The sequence below is a fragment of the Ambystoma mexicanum genome, chromosome 1q, assembly GCF_040938575.1.
Source record: "Ambystoma mexicanum isolate Mex_15411 chromosome 1q, UKY_AmexF1_1, whole genome shotgun sequence".
NCBI classification, from domain to species: Eukaryota; Metazoa; Chordata; class Amphibia; order Caudata; family Ambystomatidae; genus Ambystoma; species Ambystoma mexicanum.
Genome location: NC_090922.1, coordinates 808,316,615 through 808,340,064, shown reverse-complemented (window position 1 = coordinate 808,340,064; position 23,450 = coordinate 808,316,615). Strand labels below are relative to the sequence as shown.

Below are 23,450 nucleotides of genomic sequence, written 5' to 3'. Positions count from 1 at the left end.
TGCACAGCATGAGACTAAGCAGATTTACAAGCATCAGAAATGTATTCCATTAGTGTTGTGTTATACTTCTACCTGTTAGTAGTCCTTTTTCAAAGTGTTGTTGGCCTTAAATAAATATACATACTGTGTAAGTGTAAATTGTGACTCCATTGTGTGTACTCATTGTTCCCTTTAAAAGCTCACCACCTCTTGAGACTTAGCCGAGACAACTCATCACTGCTACCGTGAACTGGCTTGGCTACAGCTCCCAGAGTTGTCCCCGTCAAAATATAGTTTGGCCTCCTATACATCAGTCCCCCAGGCCAGAGTATAGAAAATCAGTCCCAACATCCACCACACCTACTTTGTCGTGGATGGCTGATGGCTGCCTGCTTCCTCTGCCGACACCTGCAGACACCATCTGGTGCCGCTTCTGTGGGAGCTGCCCTTTGCCTGGGGGCCCTTAGCCGCAGGGGCTACCAAGGGCAGTGGTGTTATTGGTAGCCTTGGCCAAACATAGGGCGGGCTGGGAGGCAGGATGAAAGGACGGGAGACGAAGAAACCGGCTCCGTGCATGCATCCAGGAAGCTGTGTGTGTGCGCGCACACACACACGGCTCGTATGGATGCACGGGCCAAAACGGCCACATAAAATGCACTTACCAGGGGCAGATGGCTACTTCATTTGAGTGGAGAGGGGTTTGCACATACCACTGTCATGGGCCTATTGCTGGAACACCTATAGGGAGCCTTTGCAGAAGTCCCTGAACACTGAACTCTGAAGGTAAGGCTGACTTGTTAAATAAGATCCTCTGGAACTTTAGTATCGGGCAATATTTTCGCCAGCAAAAATATCGCCGTACATATGGTCGTCGGGAACGGCCATAGGCGATATTTTTGGTGGCGAAAATATTAGGTGCGGGGGTGTCCCCCGCACATAAAAAAAATGCAGGGGTGTCCCCCGCAGGGTCCATGTGTTATTTTTGCGGCAAAAATATCACATGGAACCGGAACTTTGATGTTCCTGCAATTGAAACCTATCTCAACCTGCCTACAGCTGGCAGCTAGACCACTAGGGTCCCCCTTCTGCCGCTGAGAAAACTCATGCAATAGACACTTCCATCTCAGAAAGTATAACAAGTTTAAAAGTACTTACTTGCTTAAAGTAATTAGGGTCACGGTCTCTGTGAAAGAAGTTACAAAGTATCCTTAAGTTTAGGCTTACCGTCGAATTGCATTCTGCCCCTCTATAAAGTGTATAAGTTGCTTTGAATGGCTTACCAACAGGGTTTAACCTACCTTGAATAACATCGTGTTCTTCGCGAAGTGCATCATAGGGTGTTGCTTTCCCCAATCTGCTTTATACAGACCTAAAACAGTCATTGAGGTAATACTTTCCGCTGAGTTGCTCAAAACCCCCCTTAAAAGTAAATGGTTACTTAAATAGCTGCTGCTCTTCTAGACTGGTAACACCGGGTTGTGCCTCCCCTGAATCTGCTTAGAGCAGTTCAACAATAGCAAAAAGGTCCAATGCTTACCTTGAAAGACCTTGGGCCTTGCCGTCATGATGCCTACCCCCAGGCATCCGGACCAAGCCTATCAGCCCCGGGAGCAGGCATCTAGACATTTAGTAAAACCCCGGCTAGGGGCTATCTGGGTTCAGTCCTGGCGCCTTAGGCGCCAGGCTAATAGTAGAAATCAGTCCTGGCGCCTAAGGCGCCAGGCTCATAGTCATTACTTACCTCAGGCAGACCATGCTGCAAATGACTCCAATCCAACATGAAGCCTGAAAGGGACTATTTTTCTACAGGGACTATTTTTTTACTCGGGTGTGGCTCTAGGGACTTCTTACCTGGGACTACATTTGAGGCTATTTAAACCACGCCCGACCAGCAACACACGCTTCGCGTTATTCTGCATCCAGCAGCGTAACGCTCACAGTGCCTGCAGCCTGCATCCAGTCTTCGAATCCGGAGCTCCTAAAACAAAGAGGAAAGAAAGGGACAAGGTTAGAAAAAAAAAATTCTATTCCACACCTGATTCTGGATCCATCTCGTCTCCGGACATGTAAAGGACAATTTCTGCACGCGCCGCACCTCCAGCTGCAGCACCGCGCCATACTCACCAGTCTTCACAGCATCCTTCGGGTCGGCACTGCCTCCATCATTTCTTCGCCGAACTTCGGCACCTAGGAGACAAAAGAAAACCACAAGGTGAGCCGAGGGAACCAACAAATATAATTCTTACCACCATAGACTTACCTGATTTACCACCGGAGGCATCCTTTTGTGACTCTCCATATTTTCACGTGCCGCATCTGTAAAGAGAAACAAAACACGTTTTCCACTTGCAACATTTACCGGACAGCGCCGGGTAATACAGACTCTTACCCGAGCGCCACCAGCTGCCACAAGAGCATCTTTTCACGAGCCAGCTGCAAGACAAGAAAGGAAGGGGGGGAGGGGGGGGAGAGTGAAACAAGAGTGAACATCGGACATATTGAACTCTATGAACTTAATACTTACTGGTCCTCACCAGGAACCTCAGAGTCAATACTCTCCGGAACTCTCCTGAGCCTTCAAACCAGTGAAGTAACTGGAATCGACGCGCCCCTGCAAATCCACGCAGGATGGAGAGCTCATCTTTCAAGAATATAAGGCGAGATTGCTGTGAGGGCATTTCGGAGGTGATTAGTTGGGGAGGACTGTGGGGGTGCCATCACTTGAATCCACAAGTGGCTAAATCCATCTCTCCACTTGCAGGAGAATATTTGTACAGGTTAAGCAGACAAGATTAGGAGGGCAGATCCAGTCAGTCATCGCTGCACTACGCATCACGTGGATGGAGACCGCAGCTGTCTGGGTCCGACCGACGCCCCTGTGGGAGCCAGGTGAGCGTAACACTTTCTTAAAGTGAAATTAGGTTTTACTTTCCTTGAGTTGCAGAGTGCAATCAGAAATAGTTGGTCTATCTGAATAATTGTCATGGAGTAGTTTACGGCCTCTCCACAAAGTATATACGAGTTGTTTTACTAACTCTGAACTGAGTTCTAAAAAGTAAGGTTGCAAGAAGTATACAGAACTGGGGTTTGCTATTCTTAAGGTTACACTTTGGGTTGTATGGAGTTGGCTTAGGATTGTGTTTATATTATATGGTGGTACTTACTTACCCAACATTTATCTTGGCCTACTGGTATTTAAATAAAGCTAACCAGCGGAGCTGCTGCAGACGTGCTGCAGTCCGTTTTCTGTTTCAATACGTGGAAGAGGAGGAGCAAGTGCTTAAAAGCACCTTTATCCCACGGAACGGCAGCAGAGCTGCAGTCTGTGGCAGTCCGCGCCCTCCCGCGACCTGCGACTCAGCTGTTAGTTTTATGAAGCCGCTTCGACCTCAAGACGAGGAGGGTCACTGGCTCATAAGCCAGAGGACCAGGAGCGAAGATAGCGGCCTTGAACATCAGAGTCCATTGAAATCTACAATCCGAAAAAAGACCCACATACATTCAGAAGAAATTAAAACACATTTGCTGCTAGGACTCTGCCCCTCCTCGGAGACCCGCATGGAAAAACAAGCAAAGGGCTTGCACAGGGTTTCCAAGCAAGCCAACACAGAAGCGAAGCAGAATACATCCTAGCAAGGACAGCCATATTAGCAGTGACCCGGGCCTAATATCGAGGAACAATCGGGAGAACCTCCAGTTAGAACTTCAAATGAATATATCTACGCTTAGCCGAGAGACTCAAACATCGACTTCATCTACAAAGTCTCCAAGAAGACTCCAGAGAGCAAGTGACACCTCAGGCGTTAGACTGCGAGACTCCCAACAAAAAAAAAAAGTGAATTATTCTCCATTATGTCTACCCTAACCATCGCCTTGGCTCCCTTCACAAAATTATATGAGACCCTGAATGATATGCTCAATGATCATCTTACAATGGACGATTTTATTCAAACAAGGCTCTCTGGTAGAAGGCTATATCATTGCAAACAAACATAAAAGACAATCGTTGAAGGATTCGGCTACCCAAACTCAACCATGGAGGTCAAATTCCCTAGCAGCCGTGCACACTCAGACTAACACCAAAACTATTTATTTTCAGAGCCCTGCCTATGCGAGAAGAGATCGACGAAGTACAGGAAGTCCCTCTTTCACTTTCATCTCGACTTTCTACTATGAAAGTGCTGCCACGTCACCCAAAGCCTCATTTACAAGCTCCAACAACAATCTAAAATCCTGGATAATAAGTTGCATTCCGATGTCAACCCTCCAGTCCTGCCTCTAGTGAGACAGCCTGGGTTTAAACCCAACACTACCCAAAAGCAGCAGAGAAAAAAACGGATGTATGCAGCCAGAGCTAGACGTTACTATACAGCCCCTAGCGAAGGGCCCAACCAAAACAAAATTTGGTGTTGATCGATCTACGTCTCAAAAAGAAACTATGGCAAAACTACTTCTCTGCTTTGAAAAAAGAACTGTTCTTAAAGGTCACAGACAACTACACAGCGCCTACGGGATCACCCACACATGTCCAACTTAACTTCAACAGAAACCGACTTGATGGAAGCAGCACTTTATTTACAAGCTCATTCCCTCGAAAGCGGGTAAAATGACTCCGAAAGGAGGCAACGGGGTAAAAGGAAAGCAGTCTCCCCCTCCTCAAAGCCCTTCTCTCGAAGATTCTGAACCAGAGACTGGAGCGGGAGCTCCCTCATCCCCAAGGTTCCTCACGTTAGAAGACAAAAAGAACATCACGTTGAGAAAATGAGAGAACCTCCTCCCTACTAGGCCCCAGGCAAATAAAGGCCTTAAAAAAGAAGCCGGTTACAGAAAGCCTGAAAACTATGAATCCACACAAGGAGTGAGAGGTCAAAGACCACTGACTCATTAGAGAACACAAGATCCATGTTACCTCCATATGGAAATTGAAGGTTCATGACTCCCAGAGATCAAGTCCTTCCCCTAAAATGAGCAGGAGCAAAGATAATAAAACTATGGAGTCTACCAAGAGATATGAAGGGACAAGACGTACCTGCCCAAGAACAGTTAGATCAAGATCACCAAAGCGAACAAAACCATCCTTAAGCCGTTCGACTGTCCCTTCAATTAGAGGTAGAGAGCTCTCTAATAAAAGATCTCGGCGAACTAGTGAAGAGAAAAAAAAAATCTAACGGGATCAGCATGATCCACCAAAACTCGCTCTTTTGTGCTAGAGCGCCTGCTATATGATGCAGAATACATCATATTAAACAGGACGACGATAATGGCACTTTTACACCACATCCCTTGGCTGAAGCGACAAATTCGAGGATATTGACATCATTGAATTTTCTAATAAGGTGATGGATAGAGTGTATTTACACATTGAAGTACCAGCGGTCAAAAACCTGCTCCTTGAAGCAAGAAGGAAATTGAGAACACTTGGTTTTGATCTTGAAGAAATAGGTATAAGAATAAGAACTTGTCCCCAGGAGTTTCATTAAGCAGCTTTCAAGTGAAACAACGATCCCCCATTGCTAGACAGGAGAAAACTCCTGCCATCGGCAGCACTAAGTTTAGCGAGGGTAGACGCTCTTCCCAACAGAACACCAGGCCTCATGCGAAGTCAGACATATCCATGGGAAACTCGAAAACGCAAAATCAGCTTTCATAGTCCATTAAAACAAATGAAAGAAGGACGCTAGGGAAAATGTTTATCCATAGACCAAACTAACACAAGGGCTACGAGGACACGCCTAATGGAGCAGAGGGTGGATCGATCAGTAGCGCAGTCACCGGATGTCCAGACCAGCTGTGACAATGGCATGTTGCCAAACACAAATAAGTCTAAAATGGAGCTCGATAGATCCCTTGAAAAAGAACGGGTCCCAAGCGGCTCTCAAAAAAACTGGATCACCACAATATTACAAGATCAAGCTAATATAACAAGCAGAAGAACCACTACAGAAAGCGTTCAAACTGGGACTGGCTACCAGAAGCTTTAGCTAGGCCCAAACGATCCTAGCAATCAAACTTACAATGTCAACTTGCCCCTCGAAAAGCATCAAAGCTTATTTCAAGCCACCTGCCCACCTAATTAACTATTGGATCATGGAACTCTAGAGACTTTCTACACCTAACAAGTACTTCTGATGAGAACCTGGGTAGCTTCGATGTTTTGTCTTCAAGAGACGTGGTCTACAAAAGGAATCTACCTTTGATGGATGTGATGTGGCCTTTTCTCTGGCAATTGGAGCACCCTTGGGAAGACCCAGAGCTGGCTTGATCACAGCTATCCGTACTGTTCGAGCTCTACACCTCGAGAAACTACTGTGCGAGCCACACATATTGGCTACAATCATCTTGTGGACACCGGCTTGTGCCTTCAAAAATTCCAAGAAGACAGAAAAATACCTGCTAATAAATCTTTAGTGGAACCCGAAAGATCCAACTTCATCATTCCTAAAATCAAAGCCCTAATAGTCCATTTCAGAGACGAACCCCAAGCGGACCACATAATCTGTGGTGACTTGAATGCCTCTATACATGCAAACCCCGATACTGGATCCCCTTATGCGAACTCGGAAGCATGAGGTAAACTTTGGACTGAATGCATGGACACTAACGATATGCATAACCTACACAGCTTCGATGCCAGATTCTCCTCTAAACGCTACATGGGAAAGCCAAGGCCACAAAGCAATACTTTATCATATTTACTTCTCCTGTGAACTTTTCATAAGGGTTGAGGCCTTTGAGATCATAATCTCTTGAAGGCAATCTGGAACCAAGGGATCCTATAGAATCAATTCATGATGGCCAGTGTGGATATCAACACAGGGGGCACCCAACTACGACTAAAGTCACAGTGCTTAGTAATGTGAATGAAAAGAACTGGATATCCCACTTTTCAAGCCTGTTCTGCCAACTTCCAACTACATCTAGGACGAGAAACTCACTAAGTAGGCTACTTCACGCCAATGACATTCTTATAGATCAAACAGCGGTGGGTTTACAAAGAAAATGGACAATCTTGCATTATACCTACAAACGACCTTAAGATCCACATTAACAAAACAAAAGTGATTACTCTTGAAAAATCAGTCAAAAGAAAGTATTCAAAAGTCTGGCAGGTAGGAGGAACACCTCTTGAAAAAGTACTTTCATTCCGCTACCTGGGTGTCACTTTCAGTAAAAAACACCTTGAAATACCAATTCAAGAATCTATGCGCATGAACACCAAGAACCTGACTACCCAAACCAAAAAGCTTGATAAGAAATCAGTCGCTTGTCCATCGAAGCGGACTTGAACTTCTTTAAAGCTAAAGCAGTTCCAGCTATCATTTATGGAGCAGAGGCCATGCCAGGGATTCCATCCAACATCTGGAGAAAACTAGAATGTTCTTTTTGAAGGGCAGTCTTACACCAACGAGCATCGACACCAGTTGTACTAATCAGAGGAGAACTGGGCCCAAGATCTTTGGAAGCAATCGTAAAGAGCTCAACACCCTGATGCTCTTCAGGAAACTCCATAGTTCAAAAGAAAGAATCTGTGAAATCATCCATGAATAACTGTCTAAAGGGTCAAACAAAATGCTAACTAAATGGTCACTCAAAAACCTGGCATGCCTTGAAGAAATTGGATGTTCACAAGAGGAACTAATCAACAACCCAACGAAAACATTTAAAAAAGCTAAAGAACAAGACTGGCGTAACACTCAGGACTCAGCAACAAGAAAGCTTCAAGACATCTGTCAGTCAACACCCAAAACCTCAATGAATCAGCAAGCTATCTGCTCAAATTTCCGAATAAGAAACTCGGAGCGACGTTCATGAGAGCCCGAGTAACAGCTTAAAAACAAACGAAGTCCTTGCGATTCGAGACAAAACTAGAGCAAATGGATGTAGATTTTGTGACCAGGTGACCGTGCTGGAGACATCTGCTCCTTGAATATAAGGGTCTATCACGAAACCAAAGTGTTCATAAAGGCCACCTGTTCACAGACTACTAGTATGGACGAGGAATATTGGTGGACTCTTAATGAATGGGGCTAATAGAAAAACAATCATAGCAGTTGGGAACTTCATGGAGAGCCTCGATTTGGATCATAAGTAAATAATGAGGAGGTTCAATGGGTGGAAGGAGAAGGCAATGGTAACAAATAAAATGAATTACCTAAAGATGTGGATTGACAATAGAAATGACAATGTTGAAGTGAACAAAGCAGAACACGTATAAAAACTCAACCTTGTAAATACTGGTAAAACAGTTCCATCAAAGGAAAAAGAAAATGCATAGTGTTTCTTTGGACCATGTGTATACAATTTCTTTGTACTGATCTACAGTCCTCACTCCCTCCAAGATTCGCCTGGCAGCTCTGTCCATGCTACCACATTCTCAGGTGGTACAGCCTTATACTAAGAGTGGAGCTTATGTCCTGCCTCAGATGTATGGTTTTATGAAACCCTTACTTGGAATTTAGAAGGAAAAAAGGTGTACAATCTTGCTCACCTGTTTCGGCTTTGATTGCAAGGTGTGGGGGAAGAGGTCCAGCTGAAGATCCTTCAAAACCACCTGCAGGCACACCATCTCCATCTCCATCTCCTTCCCCAACCTGGAGTATGTAAAGAGAAGCTCAATGTAGTGACAACATTACCGTCTGCTCACCATCAGATACTTGCGCTCGGCAAAGAAAACTCACAAATGCTACACATAGATAAGTGCATATACTGTTAACATGGATTTCCATAAACAACCCCAGCCAACCTATTGGGGTGAGCAGGGAAGAAAATGCAGTCTAGCCAAACCAAATCAAGATAGGTATAGTCGCGAGTCAGTGGTCCAGGACCACAATGAATCCACACACAAGACCAATAATTTCAGTTAGACAGGAAAGCACAAAAATATAAAAAAATGTATTTGGCCTTAAAAATACTGTTAGAGGAGTTTCCCTAAAGTCCACTTTATAGGTAGACTTCGCAAAACTATTGCAATAATTTGTAGATCCCCAAACCTAGTATCATTCCGTGTACTACTCATGGAATGTGGTAGAGTGGTAGAGCAGTCCGGTTTATAACATTAAAATGTGAGCTGTAAGTATGTACATTGAACCTAGTCGCTGTCTGAAACCAGAAACCTTGAAGTGCTCTTGTACTCCTCTTTCCTTCCTCCCTCCCTCACATTCGGGACCTTGTCAAGAAGGCCCACTTTCAACTACACCTCCTCAAAAGAATCCTTCCTTTCCTCACTTTCCCCCAGAAGCTCATGGCCTCTAGACCTGAAAGAACCAGTGCTCTAGACTACTGCAATAGCCTCTTCCTTAATCTACCCACTTCCTCTCTATAACCCCACCAGCTAATCCAGAATAGGGCTACAAAACTTATCCTTGCCCTCAAGCACAGGGAACGCATCTCTTTTGCCCCAAAATCTCTCCACTAGCTCCCGGTTGCTGCAAGGATCAAATTCAAATCCCTCTGCATCATCCAGAAGGCTGTCTGGGGCCGGGCACCACACAATTGGGAAAGATTTTTCTTTACTGTACCTTACTTTCCATTTTTATGGACCCCCTAAATCTTTTGCTTTTATTTTTGGTCCATTCCTGTATTTTCTACAGTGCAGTGAAACCTTAAGCTTCAGTACACTGTCTTTTGCTCATCTATTATGGGGAAACTGACATGTCCTTCAGGCTGCCAGTACTGGGAAACATTGTTTCCCTTAGTCTAGCTACGTTGTTACCATTATTAACTAGTCATCACTTGTAACTTACAATGCAGTACAATGGGTTACAGTTTTGTTTTGCCCTACACTAACACGCAAAGGATTTTTGATTACTCTAGGTGTGCTAAATGGACAAGCTGGTGGAAGCAGTGACTACCATTTTTAGGTTCTTTTCTTTTTAACTGGCTACTAACTGGGGCTAGTGTCCAAACATGGCCGTGCCACATGGTTTTTAGCTTGTCCTTCGGCCATCTTGTTCTTTAGACTTCTTCCTTCTTGTAAAGAATTCCAGTGCCTTGGAAAACAAGCTTTTGACGGGCTACTGGAGGGATGTGTGCATTTGCTGGCAGGAAGTGGGCTTGGACCGTCTGGTCCAAATCCACAAACTGGTTTCAGTGTGTCCGAGTGGTATGAGTGTTCTTACAAGTGGTCCTGATTGGACCACTGCTAGGGGGTATGTGTGGCTAGTCCTAGTAGGAGTTTTGGCTCTTACCTGGCTTTTAAAATAAGAGGACCCCTGCACCCATTCTTCATAGATCCGGGAGTACCCTGAAGGAGCCAAGGCTCTAGTTTAGCTGCGAGACCTGTGAAGAGACCGGAAACGCAACGGAAGGAGGCCTGGCAACCACCTTCTGCTGCTGTGCTGGTGGGTACCCAGTCTTAATCGCGATCTTTAGCAGTCCTGCAAGGGAGCTGCAACCCTTTGAGTGGAGGGAACATCCATTCCAGACATCTGCTCGGTACCCTGTGAAGAAGAGCCTCGAAGTGTCCCGGGTTTGATTTGCGTTATGCCCCACTTGAGTGGCTGTATATATGATCGTTAGGGAGAATTCTCAGAAATGTGTTAATTCCCTTATAACTTAGAGACCCCCCAGCACTTTTTGCTTGACTTTAGGACTTTTAGTCTCCAATGTGGAGAGAGTGAGACCTTTTTCCCCACTCATGTATTTATCCGTGATTCGGCCTTTTGTTTTTGAATCTGGAGTCTGAAACTCCATAGGCATCATCTTTACATTGCGACAGCACCTTCAATGCAGTGACACAGGGAAGTCAGATTTCCCAAAGGTTTAAATACCTTCTCTTGATGAAACTATTGTTTCCAAGAGCAGTGAAGTGAAAATGACTACTACATTTTGTAACTTTCTAGACCCAGCACATACTATCTTACAATAGGGTGCTGGAGGGGTTACTTAGTATCCCCTTAGTCTAGTTTATCAAGTAACATTTTTAGGTTACCCTTTCTACAATTAATGGCTGGTGGCAGTGGTTTGCTCTTTCCTACCATTTTGTGTTTCTACTGCAGGCTGCATTCGCAGCTGCAGTAAAGCACCCATGGGTGCCCATTTTGTCAAAATGGCCCGGTCTTCCCCCCCCCCCCCCTTTCTTGTTGGAAAGGTCCTTCTTGAGATTTACTCTGCACGCCAAACCAGGTTTGGTCCCTTTGGGGCAGTAAGTGAGGGAGGTGCCCGAAACTCCATGCTTAATCCCCTTGGTTACAGGACTGCACCAAAAAGGTGATTGGCCCAGCGGGCTGTCCGGCAATGACAGCCACCCTGCTGTGTGATTGACAGCTACGCTGGAATGAATGGGAGAAACTGGCATAAAAGGCAAGGCTTTTTGGCTTGGAAGGCAGTCGACCACTGGACAAAGGAATCCGAAGAAGAACTTGACTCTTAATAGTTGTTTGCACTTGTTTCAATCCCAAATATCTTTATTTAGTGACCCTCCTCCCGCCAGGACTCTTGTAGTGCTTAGAAAACAGTTAACAGAAATCTTGCCTCGTTCTAAAGCGCTTGGAAAGTTTGGAAATGAAGGAAAGCACTATGCTACTTCCCAACACTGCAGCGGACCATCCCATTGCAGTGTAGCAGTCCCCATATTTCCTCCCTCTTGTCCCCATGACGGAGGGCCCGAACAACAGGATCTACAGAGCTGCACAGGAACAGAAGCCAGATTGAACCATTTCTTCTAACAAACGTACTGTACAGTCTAAGAGAACTCATCTCTTGTTGTTTTAGCCTTACTTGATCTGTTGAGACTTGTCTTGGTTGCTTCTGTAGAGTTGCTTGCATCTTCTACCTCCCACAACCCTCCCAGCGTGTGGCCCTACATTGATTCTACTTTTTCTACAAAGACTCCTAAAACATTGTGCAATACTTTTAGTCACCTACCAGAAGTGCTCCAGCTCACCTAGACTTTTGCCCAATTGACAATGGCTGGCCTGGCTCCCTGAATGACTCCTCTTCTCTGCTTGTGTCTTACCTTAACCTGCAGGAAAGGTTTAATTTACTTTGCATTTGGGGGGTTCAAAAGTACTTACCTGCTTCAGAATATTTGTGTGATCTATTGTCTTATTCTGAAATCTCCTTTAACAGTCCTCTCAGTATTGCTCTAAATGTGCCAGTGGCATGAATGTCCACAGTGTCCTAGCTATTTAAGTCACCTGAGGGTGTAGGAAGTATCTGTGTGCCATCCAAATGGCTACTTGCTGATTTAGATAAACTAAGTGTATTTTAGAGTGTATGTGTGTACTACTATATTGCCTCTTCTGAAGAAGGCTTGTTCAAACTGACTTAAATAAATTAATAATTGTTTAATCAAGAAACCTGGAGTGTAAGTGTATTTGGATACTTGTCACAATCTCTGTAAGCCCTACTGTTCACATTGGCCCCTCTTGAGATAAGCCTGGCTGCTCAGGCACACTACCAACCTGTGTAGTACAGACTATTGGACAAGATAGTATGCAGTACCCTTTGGGTGCACTACAATAACATTGACGTCCTGGAAATAGGGACCCATCCTTTGGTATAAGTCTGTACTAAACAGTTTTTGCTAGCGAGCTGAGCAGCCAGGCTTATATCAAGAGGGAATGTGAGCGGTAAGGATGTTACACTGAGGTCTACAATCACAGGTGTTCAAATAAACTTACACTCAAGGTTTCTTGGTTAAACACTTATTAATTTATTCAACAGTCAGTTATAAAACATTCACGAGAAGGAGGCAGTTAAAGATCATACACAAATATACTTCAGTATTCTACACTTTAAGTTTGAGGCATCCAGACAACTTTGAAGGAGGGGCAAAATGGCATTCAGAATACTTTGAAATAGGAGCAAAAAGGAATAGGTTATTCAGAACATGAAAGGTTACAAGTTATTCTTAGACAGTGCAAAGATTTGGAGTTCACCAGAAGAGTCGATTCAATAGGTTAGGCCAAAGTCAATGGGCTAAGTCTTGAATAGGGTAAAGCAGTTCTGGTAGTGAAACGGAAAAGTCTCGGCACAAGTTATTAGGAGTAGTTTGTAGCAAAAGGAATTATATGTTGGGTCACAAGCTGATTAGGCCTGTGAGTTGGGAAAGTTTCAAGCACTTTCACCGCGAGGTAAGTACTCTGATTTTTCAATACCTTTACAAATGAAGAAAAAGATGCAGCTGGTGACTTCTGTTCCTGGCAGTGCCTGCAGATCTCGCTGTTCCTGGGCCTCAGTCATGGGACAAGAGGGAAGACGTCAGGGGGACTACACTGGGACTGGTCAAAAAGCTGGCAACTGGCAAATCCCAGTTGCCAGTAGCTGTAATCAAGCACACAAGCTGGTATCCTCTCCCTGGTTATTCAGTTTCCTGCAGCACTCGGAGGAAAATACAACCAGCTCCGAGAATGGTATTCAGGTGGCTTAGTGTCGAGTTGATTGGTCCCATCAACTCAAAAGGGAGAAGTCGTCCTTGTAGAGCTTCTCTGTCGAGATGAACTTAGCGATTCGGACCTGTAGCAGGGCTTCACCGGGCAAACCAACGGTCTAGGAGTTGCAGCAGCCGTCCTCTTCAAGCTCGTTTTCGTTTTTTTCGTTCCAGTGGTCGACTCTGCCTTCCAAGCCAAGAGACTCGCCTTTTATCCAGTTTCCTCCTATTCATTCCAGCCTAGCTGCCACTCGCCCAGCAACCCTTGCCGGACATTCAGCCAGCCAATCACGCCAGAGTGCATTTGGGTCTCCTATGAGACTAAGCACAGGGAGTTGGGCACCTCCCTCCCTTCCTGCCCACCCCAGACACTCTGGCACCAAAGGCGGTCTTCAGTCCTGAAGCCTGCCAAAGGCGAATGAACAAAGGAACCAAATCTGGTTTGGTGCGCAGAGCAAAAAACTCTAGAAGGACCTTTCCACAAAGAAACGGCAAAAAAAGAAGACCTGGACCTGTTTTTACAGAGGGGGCTCAGACACCATCCTGAAAAACATGGTTCTAGCGATTTAACGCTACCGGTGTTGGCTGTCGGGAAAAATCATGGTAGTTTGTTGTAAAACCACTGCCACCAGTCATTTTGAGAAGGGTAGCATTTGACTGCTACATGAGTGTCTATACACAGGGGATACGAAGTAACCCCTCCAGCACTCTATTGTAAGATAGGGTGTGCTGGGTCTAGGAATTGAAAAGACTAGTAAATACAATTTCACTTTACTTACTCTGGGAAACAGTAGTTTATCCCAGATAAGTTATTGGGGAAGCCTGAAAGGCTTCCATGTGTCACTGCACTGAGGGTGCTGTGTGACAAATGAAAAGATGCCTATGGAGCGTTTTAAACTCCATAACCACATTGACACCCTCGCTCCGGCCCTGGCCGATTTATGCAACCACTCTTGCCTCAGGATCCTTCCCCCTCCCCTCTGAAGCGTTCGCTTGTGCATCCTCTTCTCAAGAAACCTACAGCTGATCCTTCGTGTCCGGCTAACTATCGCCCAATTTTTATTACCCCCCTTCTGGGCAAACTCCTTGAAAATCTGGCGATCTCTCAGGTTAACCTTCATTCAGATTCCGTTGGCTGTCTCCATGACGACCAGTCTGGCTTCAGAGCGGCCAGGAGCACAGAAACTGCTCTCCTGAACATCCGTAAAGACCTGCTCTCAGACCTGGACTCCAACATTCCCTCTGTCCTCATCCTTCTTGATCTCGCTTCTGCCTTCGACACGGTCAACCACACCATCCTGCTCAACCGTCTCCGTGATAACCTGGGCATCACTGATCAGGCTCTGGCCTGGCTGACCGCTTTCCTCTCTTATCGACCCTCCCAGGTCCAACTGGGGTCCTTCCCATCATCCATCTTCCTCTCTACCTGTGGGGTTCCCCAGGGGTCTAACCTCTCACCCTGGCTCTTCAACTAATACCTAGCAACTCTCGCCCACTGCATTGCTATTTTCTGCTCAAATTTCCAGTGATACGCTGATGACAACTCATTTTCCGGCTGCCCTCGGCCACCTCCTCTCTCTCATCTCCGACTGCCTAACTGCCATTCAAGACTGGTGTAGCGCCAACGATCTTGGTCTGAATGCCAGCAAGACTGAGATCCTCCTAATCGGCACACCATCTCCATCCCTTTTCCCTTACTATCTGGCCGCCTCCCTTGGCCCTCCTCCCACCCCTACCTGCGAGGCCAAGAACCTCAGGGTCATCTTTGATTCCACACTTACTGCTGCACCTCCTTAGAGGTACTCGGCATTTCCTCTCCTTCCCTCAGAAGCTCACCGTCTCCCAAGCTCTGGTTCTCTCTAAGTTGGACTATTGTAACAGCCTCTTTCTAAATCAACCTGCCTCTACTCTCTGACCTCTGCAACTTATCCACAACAGGACTGCAAGACTTGTCCTTGGCCTCAAGCCCTGGGATCGTATCTCTCCAGCTCTGAAATCTCTCCATTGGCTCCCAGTGGATGCAAGGATTAAATTCAAAATCCTCTGCATTGTCCACAAGGCTTTCTGGGGCATGGGTCCAAAATACCAAATACCTTCAGCTATCCCTCCACAAATACCTCCCCTCTCGAGCTCTTCGCTCCTCTAACTCCCTCCGGGTCAATCGTTTTTCAAAGAAACGAGCTGGGGGTAGATCTCTATCTTCGGCTGGGGCCTCCCTCTGGAACAGCCTCCCTGCCACTCTAAAACTTAAGAACCATCTACGGTTCCGGAAGCACCTCAAGACCTTCCTTTTTGCTTCTGCCTTCTCTCCCCTGCTGACCGGCTCTATCCTGGCACTGTGCACCTGGCCACCATCTGTCCCCTGGGCCCAGGTACCTGCTCCCCCTGCCACCCTCCTGTACTGCCTCCTGGCCACCCCTTGCACTGGGGACTGTATCTGTACCCATACAGCCCCCACCCCCATTTTCTCCTTTTTCTGCACTTATCAGACTTACTCAGTCTGCTGCCTTAAACACAGCACTTGCCACTTGCTTGGCTGCACTACCACTATTTGTTGCCTCCATTTTCTTTTTATTTTTATGTTTTATTTATTATTAATCTGCTCTGCACTTTCCACTCTCCTCCGTCCATGCACTTTTCCCCCTTTTCCCTTTCCCATGCACGTGCGCGTTCTCAATGTCACTGGGCCTAGTAAGATCGTTTTTGCATTTTGTTGTTCTCCCATGTTCCCCTCCCTTGCCTAGTCGCGCTTTGAAACACCTGTGTACGAGCGCGATACAAATAAAATATCATATGAAAGGAAATAAACACAGAAAACAAACAGAATAAAAAAGTTCAAAGTCTAAAAGTTTAGCAAAAGAGCTGAAGGGCTCCAAGGTGGGAGGAATTGGCAAATGTATGTGAATTCTCCCCAACAGCCTCTTCCCAAAGTAATGTGTTGGTTTCACCAGTTTATACCTGCAGGATAATTGTAGGAGTGTCCCTCCCACAACTGGGTCTTGCTCCCCCCCCCCCCCGACTTGCTGTTAGCCTGTCCACAATAAGTCTGCATTAGGTTGTTGCCTACCAAGAAATAACTGAGTCTTTCAGTAAAGTGTAACATTGGGGTTTACTTTCCCTGTGCAATCTAACCCAGAGTCTGTGGTTCCAACTGTCCCTAATAAGTCCTACATCAGTCATTTGTATAGTTGGGAAAGATCTAACCTGGACTCCTTATGAGATTAAAAAAGTAGATGGTTTTACTTACCTTGAGTTAGCTGTGTGCCATCCCAAAAATAAGTTACTAGAGTTACTGCTCATCTCAATCAGTGGTTCACGGATCTCAAAAGCACCTGTAATTGAATATTACATCCTTAAGTTATACTAGGTGAGTAAAACCTATCACAAAAGTAGTTATGTTTTTACTGTACCTGGAATAAGTGCTCCACTATTCACAAAAAGTATATTGTCCAGTTGACCATTATGTGATTTGTACTGAGAGTCACTGCAACTGGTAGGGTCTACTGCCCTCTCATTACTGAATGCAATTGTGAAAGCAACCATTGGTTTTTACTCCCAAGAATAGGTGTGACCTATACTTAGTTTGTATGAAAATGTTTTGACTTCCCTAGAACTACTGTTAAGTGGTCCAAATAAGGTTCATACTTTGATCTGTGTACCTTCAAGCATAGTGTTGCATTTTGATTACATATGTTTGATAGTACTTATTTACCCCTAGATTTATCTGGGCCTACCTTATTTAAATAAATCCTTTATTTTTACAATACATAGTGTTTGTGTTTCTTTGGACCATTTGTATTACAATTTCATTTGTACCGATTCTACAACCCTCTCTCCTTCCCAACATAAGCCTGGCTGCTCTGTCTGCGCTACCATTTACTCAGGTGGTACAGCTTTATACTAAGAGCGGAGTCTTGTACTGCCTCAGTTGAATGGTTTTGATGAAGTTCGGTAGCACTTCATAAAAAACTGTTCAAACAATGGGATTCCCGACATGGTGTTGGGGGATTTACAAAAGTACTGTCCAAGTCAACAGGATCTCTTCTTGGTTTTGAAGGCAAGTAAAGGTTAGGTTTCACAAGTCAAGGGATCCTTGAAGGGTTGCCCCAAGGACCAATAGCCTACGACAGGCTTGAATACAATAGGTTATCCACCCAATGTAACTATGAGAGCCCAGGAGGAGTGCAAGGTACCAGCTACCTAAAGCACCTAGGCACACAGGATCAACAAAGCAGGCTCCAGCTAAGTTTTACTAGGATCAGGGTAGTACCTTTTGAGTAAAGAAGCAGTTGCTGCAGGACAGACGTGAGGCAACAGCCGACTGGTCAACGGTTTCTCAGTCTTGGCAACAGAAGAAAGGGACTTTGTGGCTCTGGCGACAGCCCTCGTACAGACATCCAGCAAAGAATATTTGCGGCTCTGGCTTGTTGGTGCCTTTTTCAGGCTTGGATGAATTATGTCGCACCAGTAAACTTATTTTCTCAGGCATCGTCTCGGATGAGGGGACTTTGGGGTTCTGGCGCGAGTTACTGCAGGCTTAGAAGTACACCCACAAAGTATCAGGCAAATTCTTGCTTCAGTCAACAATGCAGCAGAGGTCCCCAGGTATATGTGGATTGCAGGCCATGGAGGTTGCAGCTCTTGCAGGGTTGGCACAAAATGCAGTTCGTTTTGCAACGGGTTAGGACTACCAGTGCAAGGGAAGAAGTTGTGTTCAGATCTTACCTGTCGCTTAGAAGTGGAGGTCAGAACAGCAGCGGTTACTCAGCAGGCCCTGGGGGGGTCGCTTGGAATTTAACCAGGAACACCTGTGGATTCCCCCAATCAAGACACATGCACCATTCAAACTTGGAGGGTGGTTGTCCAATGAGGACAGCCAGCCTCCTAGTCTTAACTGGTTTCAGTAAGCCACACTGCAGTAGGAAGACAAGGGGAGTTTGTCACTTCCCCACTTCCTGCCCGTCACTCAGATACCCTTTGCAGGTTTTTCTTAGGACGCCTGACGTAGGGACCAGAGACTCACCCCCTACCTCCTCCCCCAGAAAGGTATAAGACATCAGTAAGGACAAGTCATCTTGTTCAGGGCATTAAAAAAGAAAATCCACCATTTTCGGTAAATGGTTACCATTCTCTCCAACAGCAGCTGCAAAGACAGCCTGTGACAAAGGTCCACACAAAGGTGTACAAAAGGGTACACTGCGACCAGCCTTCACAGAGGTATCTCCCCGACTTTGGTAACATCTGTTAACCCAAGGAAAATAAGGTGGGAGCTCTAGGAACTCCTAGCAACATTGCACAGAAAGTGCTGCAACATTAAAATGTAGATGCCAGAAAGCAACTAGAGGTTAAAAAAAAAAAAAACAAAAGAGCCATTTCTCCACAACATTCACCAGAAGCAGAGAGAAATTCGACTTGAGGGCAAACCAATTGACTTGTTTTGGTTAGGTACCTTGCATCCAGAATACCAAGCTCAGAGAATAAAAGGACATTAGAAGCTGGTTTCATTCCAACATTACCAGTTGCCTCTTTTTATTATACACAACCATCTTGTGAAGTATCTACTATGCTCACATTCAGATTATAGTCCAAGAAATTCTCTACTTCAACATTGAAATACTATTGCGTATATTCTTGTGTTCAAACATGGTTCATAAAAGCAAGTACTAAAATAATGCGACAATCTAAATTTCAGCATTTGTATAATGTCACATGTAGAATTGTGCTAAAAAATGCTACATGAGAACTACGTATTTAATTGTTTTTGTATAACGCACTTAATACCAACGCACTTAATACCAGAGTTCAGATTCTAAGCACGGATCCGGGATTCAAACCTGTTGCTTTGCATGGTCTTGCTTCCAAGACCAGCATGTTGCCTCTGTGCTATCCACAGTTCAGTGCCTAAGAACATGTGCAATGGTTAATACGTTAAAAGTTAAACTTGACTATATGGACATGAATCGCCGCCAAGGCTTTGTCAAGGTAAAACTACGTTCATGTTTCTTGGTAGACATGCAAAAAACGTTTACTTACGCCGGCTACACATGTTCGCCAATGCAGCGCTAGCCCGTTAGGATAGCCTCACTCTTGACTCATCCTATCCCAAAACATAATCCTGGTTAGGGTAGGGAGCTGCCTAATGTGGCAAGATGCACTAGCACACCATGCATAAGATAATCGATAAGGTGCAGCTTCATTGAATTAGCACAGAACGTAGCAACAGGATAAGAAAAACAGCTCGACTCATCCCATCACAATACATAATCCTGGTTATGATTGAGACAATCCAACTGGAGGCGAGCTTTGCATTGGAGAATACATGTAGCCGAAGCAGTGACATTTTTGCAAGTTTATCAAGAAACAGCAGCATACTTTTTCTGTGACAAAGCCGGAGCGGCAAAACGCATGGCCATGTAGTCCGTAGTTTGGCTCTTGACAGATTAACCATTGCAGATGGTAATAGATTAGCACTTGCTCTCATGAACCATGATTGAGCACAATTATACATATATATGACACTATACAAATGCTTAAATTGAGATTCACCTTATATTAGTACTTGCTTTTATAATCCATGGATGAACACAATATACACAATATTTCTTGTATCAACATATTAAGCATAAAAATACAAAGATCCAATATTTCACAATTTGACAGTCTCCCCCCTCTACCCTCCTTCACAGTAACGGTCAACCGACATATCACTTTAGCCGTTTCACCCCATTTGCCATTTGATTCTTTATTACAAAGGTAATATTAGGTACAATGAAAGCATGTATTTGAATGTTAAAACTGCACATTTCTTGGACTATAATCCAAATGAGAATAACGTAGATTATACTCGTTTAGTATTATATCTTGTTACGCAACAAGTTATGTATAAGTACAAAAAAACATTGCAGCAACAGGTAATGTTGGCATGAAACCACTACTAAGGTTTCAATTCAAATAATTATTTTAGGAGTGCACGCACTGGACTGGTCGTTTATAACCTCAATTAGCATAGGATTGTTTGCTAGTACTTCCAAAGCATTGCTGCACCCACAAGTCGCTAGCAAGGCGCAGGACCCATAGGTCTACCAACCCACACGCTCGCTGAGAATAAAGGAGTTAGTCAAATTTAGATCGCAAATCAGCAGGAATAAATGCTGCTTTAGATACGTAGCTTAAGACATGGAGCCTCACGGCCATAGTTTGAGCAAGAGCAGACACCAAACAAAAGTAGAACAAATCTAGGCAAACATAGCAGGTCTAAAAATGAAAACACCCAATTGTGACACTGACCAAGGTTTCAAAAGGGTGAACTTCAGCTAGCTTTTCATGGCAATAAGACACTCACCACAAAGGTCGGGACCTCCGAACTCTTCACCTCACCCATGCGCACTAGATAGTTCACGAAGTCCCTGGCAGCGTTGCTCTGTGCATCCTTTTTGCTTGTGGAGTTACCCATGCCAGTGTAGTTAAAGCCATCCACACGCACCTGCCATAAAAGTAAAGTAATGTTTACATAGAAGACTGATAAACACCATTAAAGAAGTTGTAGATTAAGGTCTAAGCTACCTTTCACTCCTACATAGTTTTTTGTAGGAAAGAACAAAATAGCATTGTTGGAATCACCATAAACACTGCATAAAACACATGTACATATAGCAGGGCTTTGCATGACCAACAGACAACCGGTGACTAGGACACAACAGAAGGATAACGAAGATTATCCTGACATGCCCATCTGTTAGGGAGTATTTCCAGTTTGTGCCCATTCCCTTTAACCTGAGAATACCAGCACTTTTTGGTAGACCAGACATCTTTGGTTTATTTCTCCCAAGTTAGTGGAATTTCTGATCACTCACTCATTCATTCATTCATTCACTCACACTCACTCCGACTGGGCATCTTATTTTACTGCTTTTGTGGAGTATGCAGTCATCCATGTAGTTCAATGCAGGCATCTGCAATTGACATTTGTGACATAGAACCCTGTGTGAAGTGTCACTAAGGAATCCCTTGAACTTTACTTCATTTTATTTATTTCCCTGTATGAACTACAGTTCCCAAGAGAAAAGAGAAGTTATTTCTTACCTTTTCTTTTGAACTCCTTTTCCCCACTACTCATGTAACTTTTTGTTACAACAGACAAACTCAAATGTCCGGTGGCAGTGGATACTAGCAGGCTGATTTTGAAGCTGCAGTACAGCACCAATTGGTGATCATTTTCCCCAGCAAGGCCCCAGTATTTATTTTAACCATTTTTCGTTTGTACGTGCCCTCTGGGTTCTATCATTCTAGGTGAGGGTGAGTCCTTTGTGAGTTTTGTGTTTGGCGGGCTTCTACCCTGAAGCCCACCCAGGCTCCAGTTTATCTGGCAAGGCAGGAAGAGAGGGAGGGTCCTGAAACTTGATTGTCCTTTATATGCGTGCATGGCTGAAACTAAAATTGGGCAGGTGGCTGCCCTGCAGGACAGCCAACACCCAGATGATTGCCAGCCCCATAGGGGGTGAATGAATGGGTTTCAGCAGGGGTCGACCACTGGAACTGGAAATCCAAAGCAGAAGGTGAGCAGAGACGCCAGCAGCACCTTCAACAACCGCAGAAGTACTGGTGAAGCCCTACAGCTGTGCTGACCCAGTTGTCAACTCGACAGGGAAGCGCCGCCAAGGAAGACTTTCTCCCTTGGGCTGGTGGGACTGATGGGCAAAGTTTGAATGCAGTATCCTCGGGAAACACTACAAGCAACTAGGACTACAGGTATAGGCAACCCAACCTTTGTTATAAGTTTGTACTACACAGTTTTGGTAGCGTGTTGAGCAGCCAGGCTCATCAAGAGGTGAAATATGAGCAGTAGTGGAGTTACAAAGATTCACAGTTACAGGTTTTCAAATAAGGCATGCATTACTCACCGTAATAGCAATTCTGATTGTATCTGCTTAGATTCACATGCTGTGCATATTGTCCGACATCCAGTGTTAACCGCAGATTATTGCATCTTGTCTTTCGGGGACCGAAAGGGAACGTCGGCATAGGCGTGTCTGTAACACTATCCCTAGTGTAGTGTACCCACAATCCCTCACGCGCCGAGGTCCATCCGACTGTATTTTTTCTGCCATGAGGGAGCCCAAGGCTATTGTGAGTGAGTACATAAAGAGAAAGTAATAAGACGTCTATGTTCCTTCCAACTGAGTGGGGAGGCAGGGTGCGTGCATGTGAATCTAAGCAGATACAATCATCAGAAATGCTATTACTGTGAGTAATGCAGGTCTTCTGATGCTTGTCAATCTGCTTAGAATCACATTCTGTGCATAAACTAGCGAGCAGTACACAGAGTTGGAGGTGGGTTGTGAGAAAGAACAGTATTGAAAATATGTCTTAATACTGTTTATCCCACCTAAGAATCAGATCTAGAAGGAGTGTCTAGACAATAGTGTACAGAACTCCAGGATCCTGCCTTGCAAATTGACTCAAAGGGAACATTTGCAATGAATGCTATGGAAGACCCGGTGCCCCGAGTAGAGTGTGCTCTAGAGCAGTTCTCTCTTAGCAAGAGTATAACAGTTTGATGCATTTGACAATCCACCTTGAGATAGCAGATTTAGAGACAGTATCACCTTCTCTACCAGCTGCCACTGAAACAAAAAACTGGTTTGTCTTCCTACGTGGTTTCGTTCTTTCCAGTTAGAACATGACTGCCCTGCGCGCATTTAGTGTGTGTAGGCTTCTTTCAGTCATGCTAGTGGGATTCTGGAAGAAAGTTGGCAACTCGATTGATTCACATGGAACTTCGAGATGCATTTAGGCGCAAATCTGAGATTCGTGCGCAGAACCACCTTATCCCTGTGGACTGCAACAAAGGGGTCTAGAACTGAAAGGGCCTGTAGTTCGCTAACCCTGAAGTGATAGCCACTAGGAAGGCTGTCTTATAAGTAAGGTCTTTTAGACTTCCTTTATGCATTGGTTCAAAGGGAGACCCGATGAGCCTGGTCAAAACAACATTTAGATCCCATCTGGGAGCTGGGTTAGAAATGGGTGGGAGGGGGGGGGGGGTGAACTCTTAACCCCTTCCATAAAACATGAAAGCCTTAATAACAGGTATTTTCCACCA

General features: G+C 44.9%; 1 protein-coding gene across 1 annotated transcript in view; it reads right to left on the bottom strand.

Moving 5' to 3' along the window:
- The window catches only part of DHX9 (DExH-box helicase 9), a 745,262-nt gene that overhangs the window by 644,792 nt on the left and 77,020 nt on the right, over positions 1-23,450 (bottom strand). Inside the window, exons 3-4 of the mRNA XM_069641409.1 lie at positions 20,694-20,834; positions 8,468-8,570 (exon numbers count right to left, since the gene is read on the bottom strand). Of these exons, the coding sequence (XP_069497510.1) occupies positions 8,468-8,570; positions 20,694-20,834 (244 nt within the window). The remainder of the gene's footprint in view (positions 1-8,467; positions 8,571-20,693; positions 20,835-23,450) is intronic.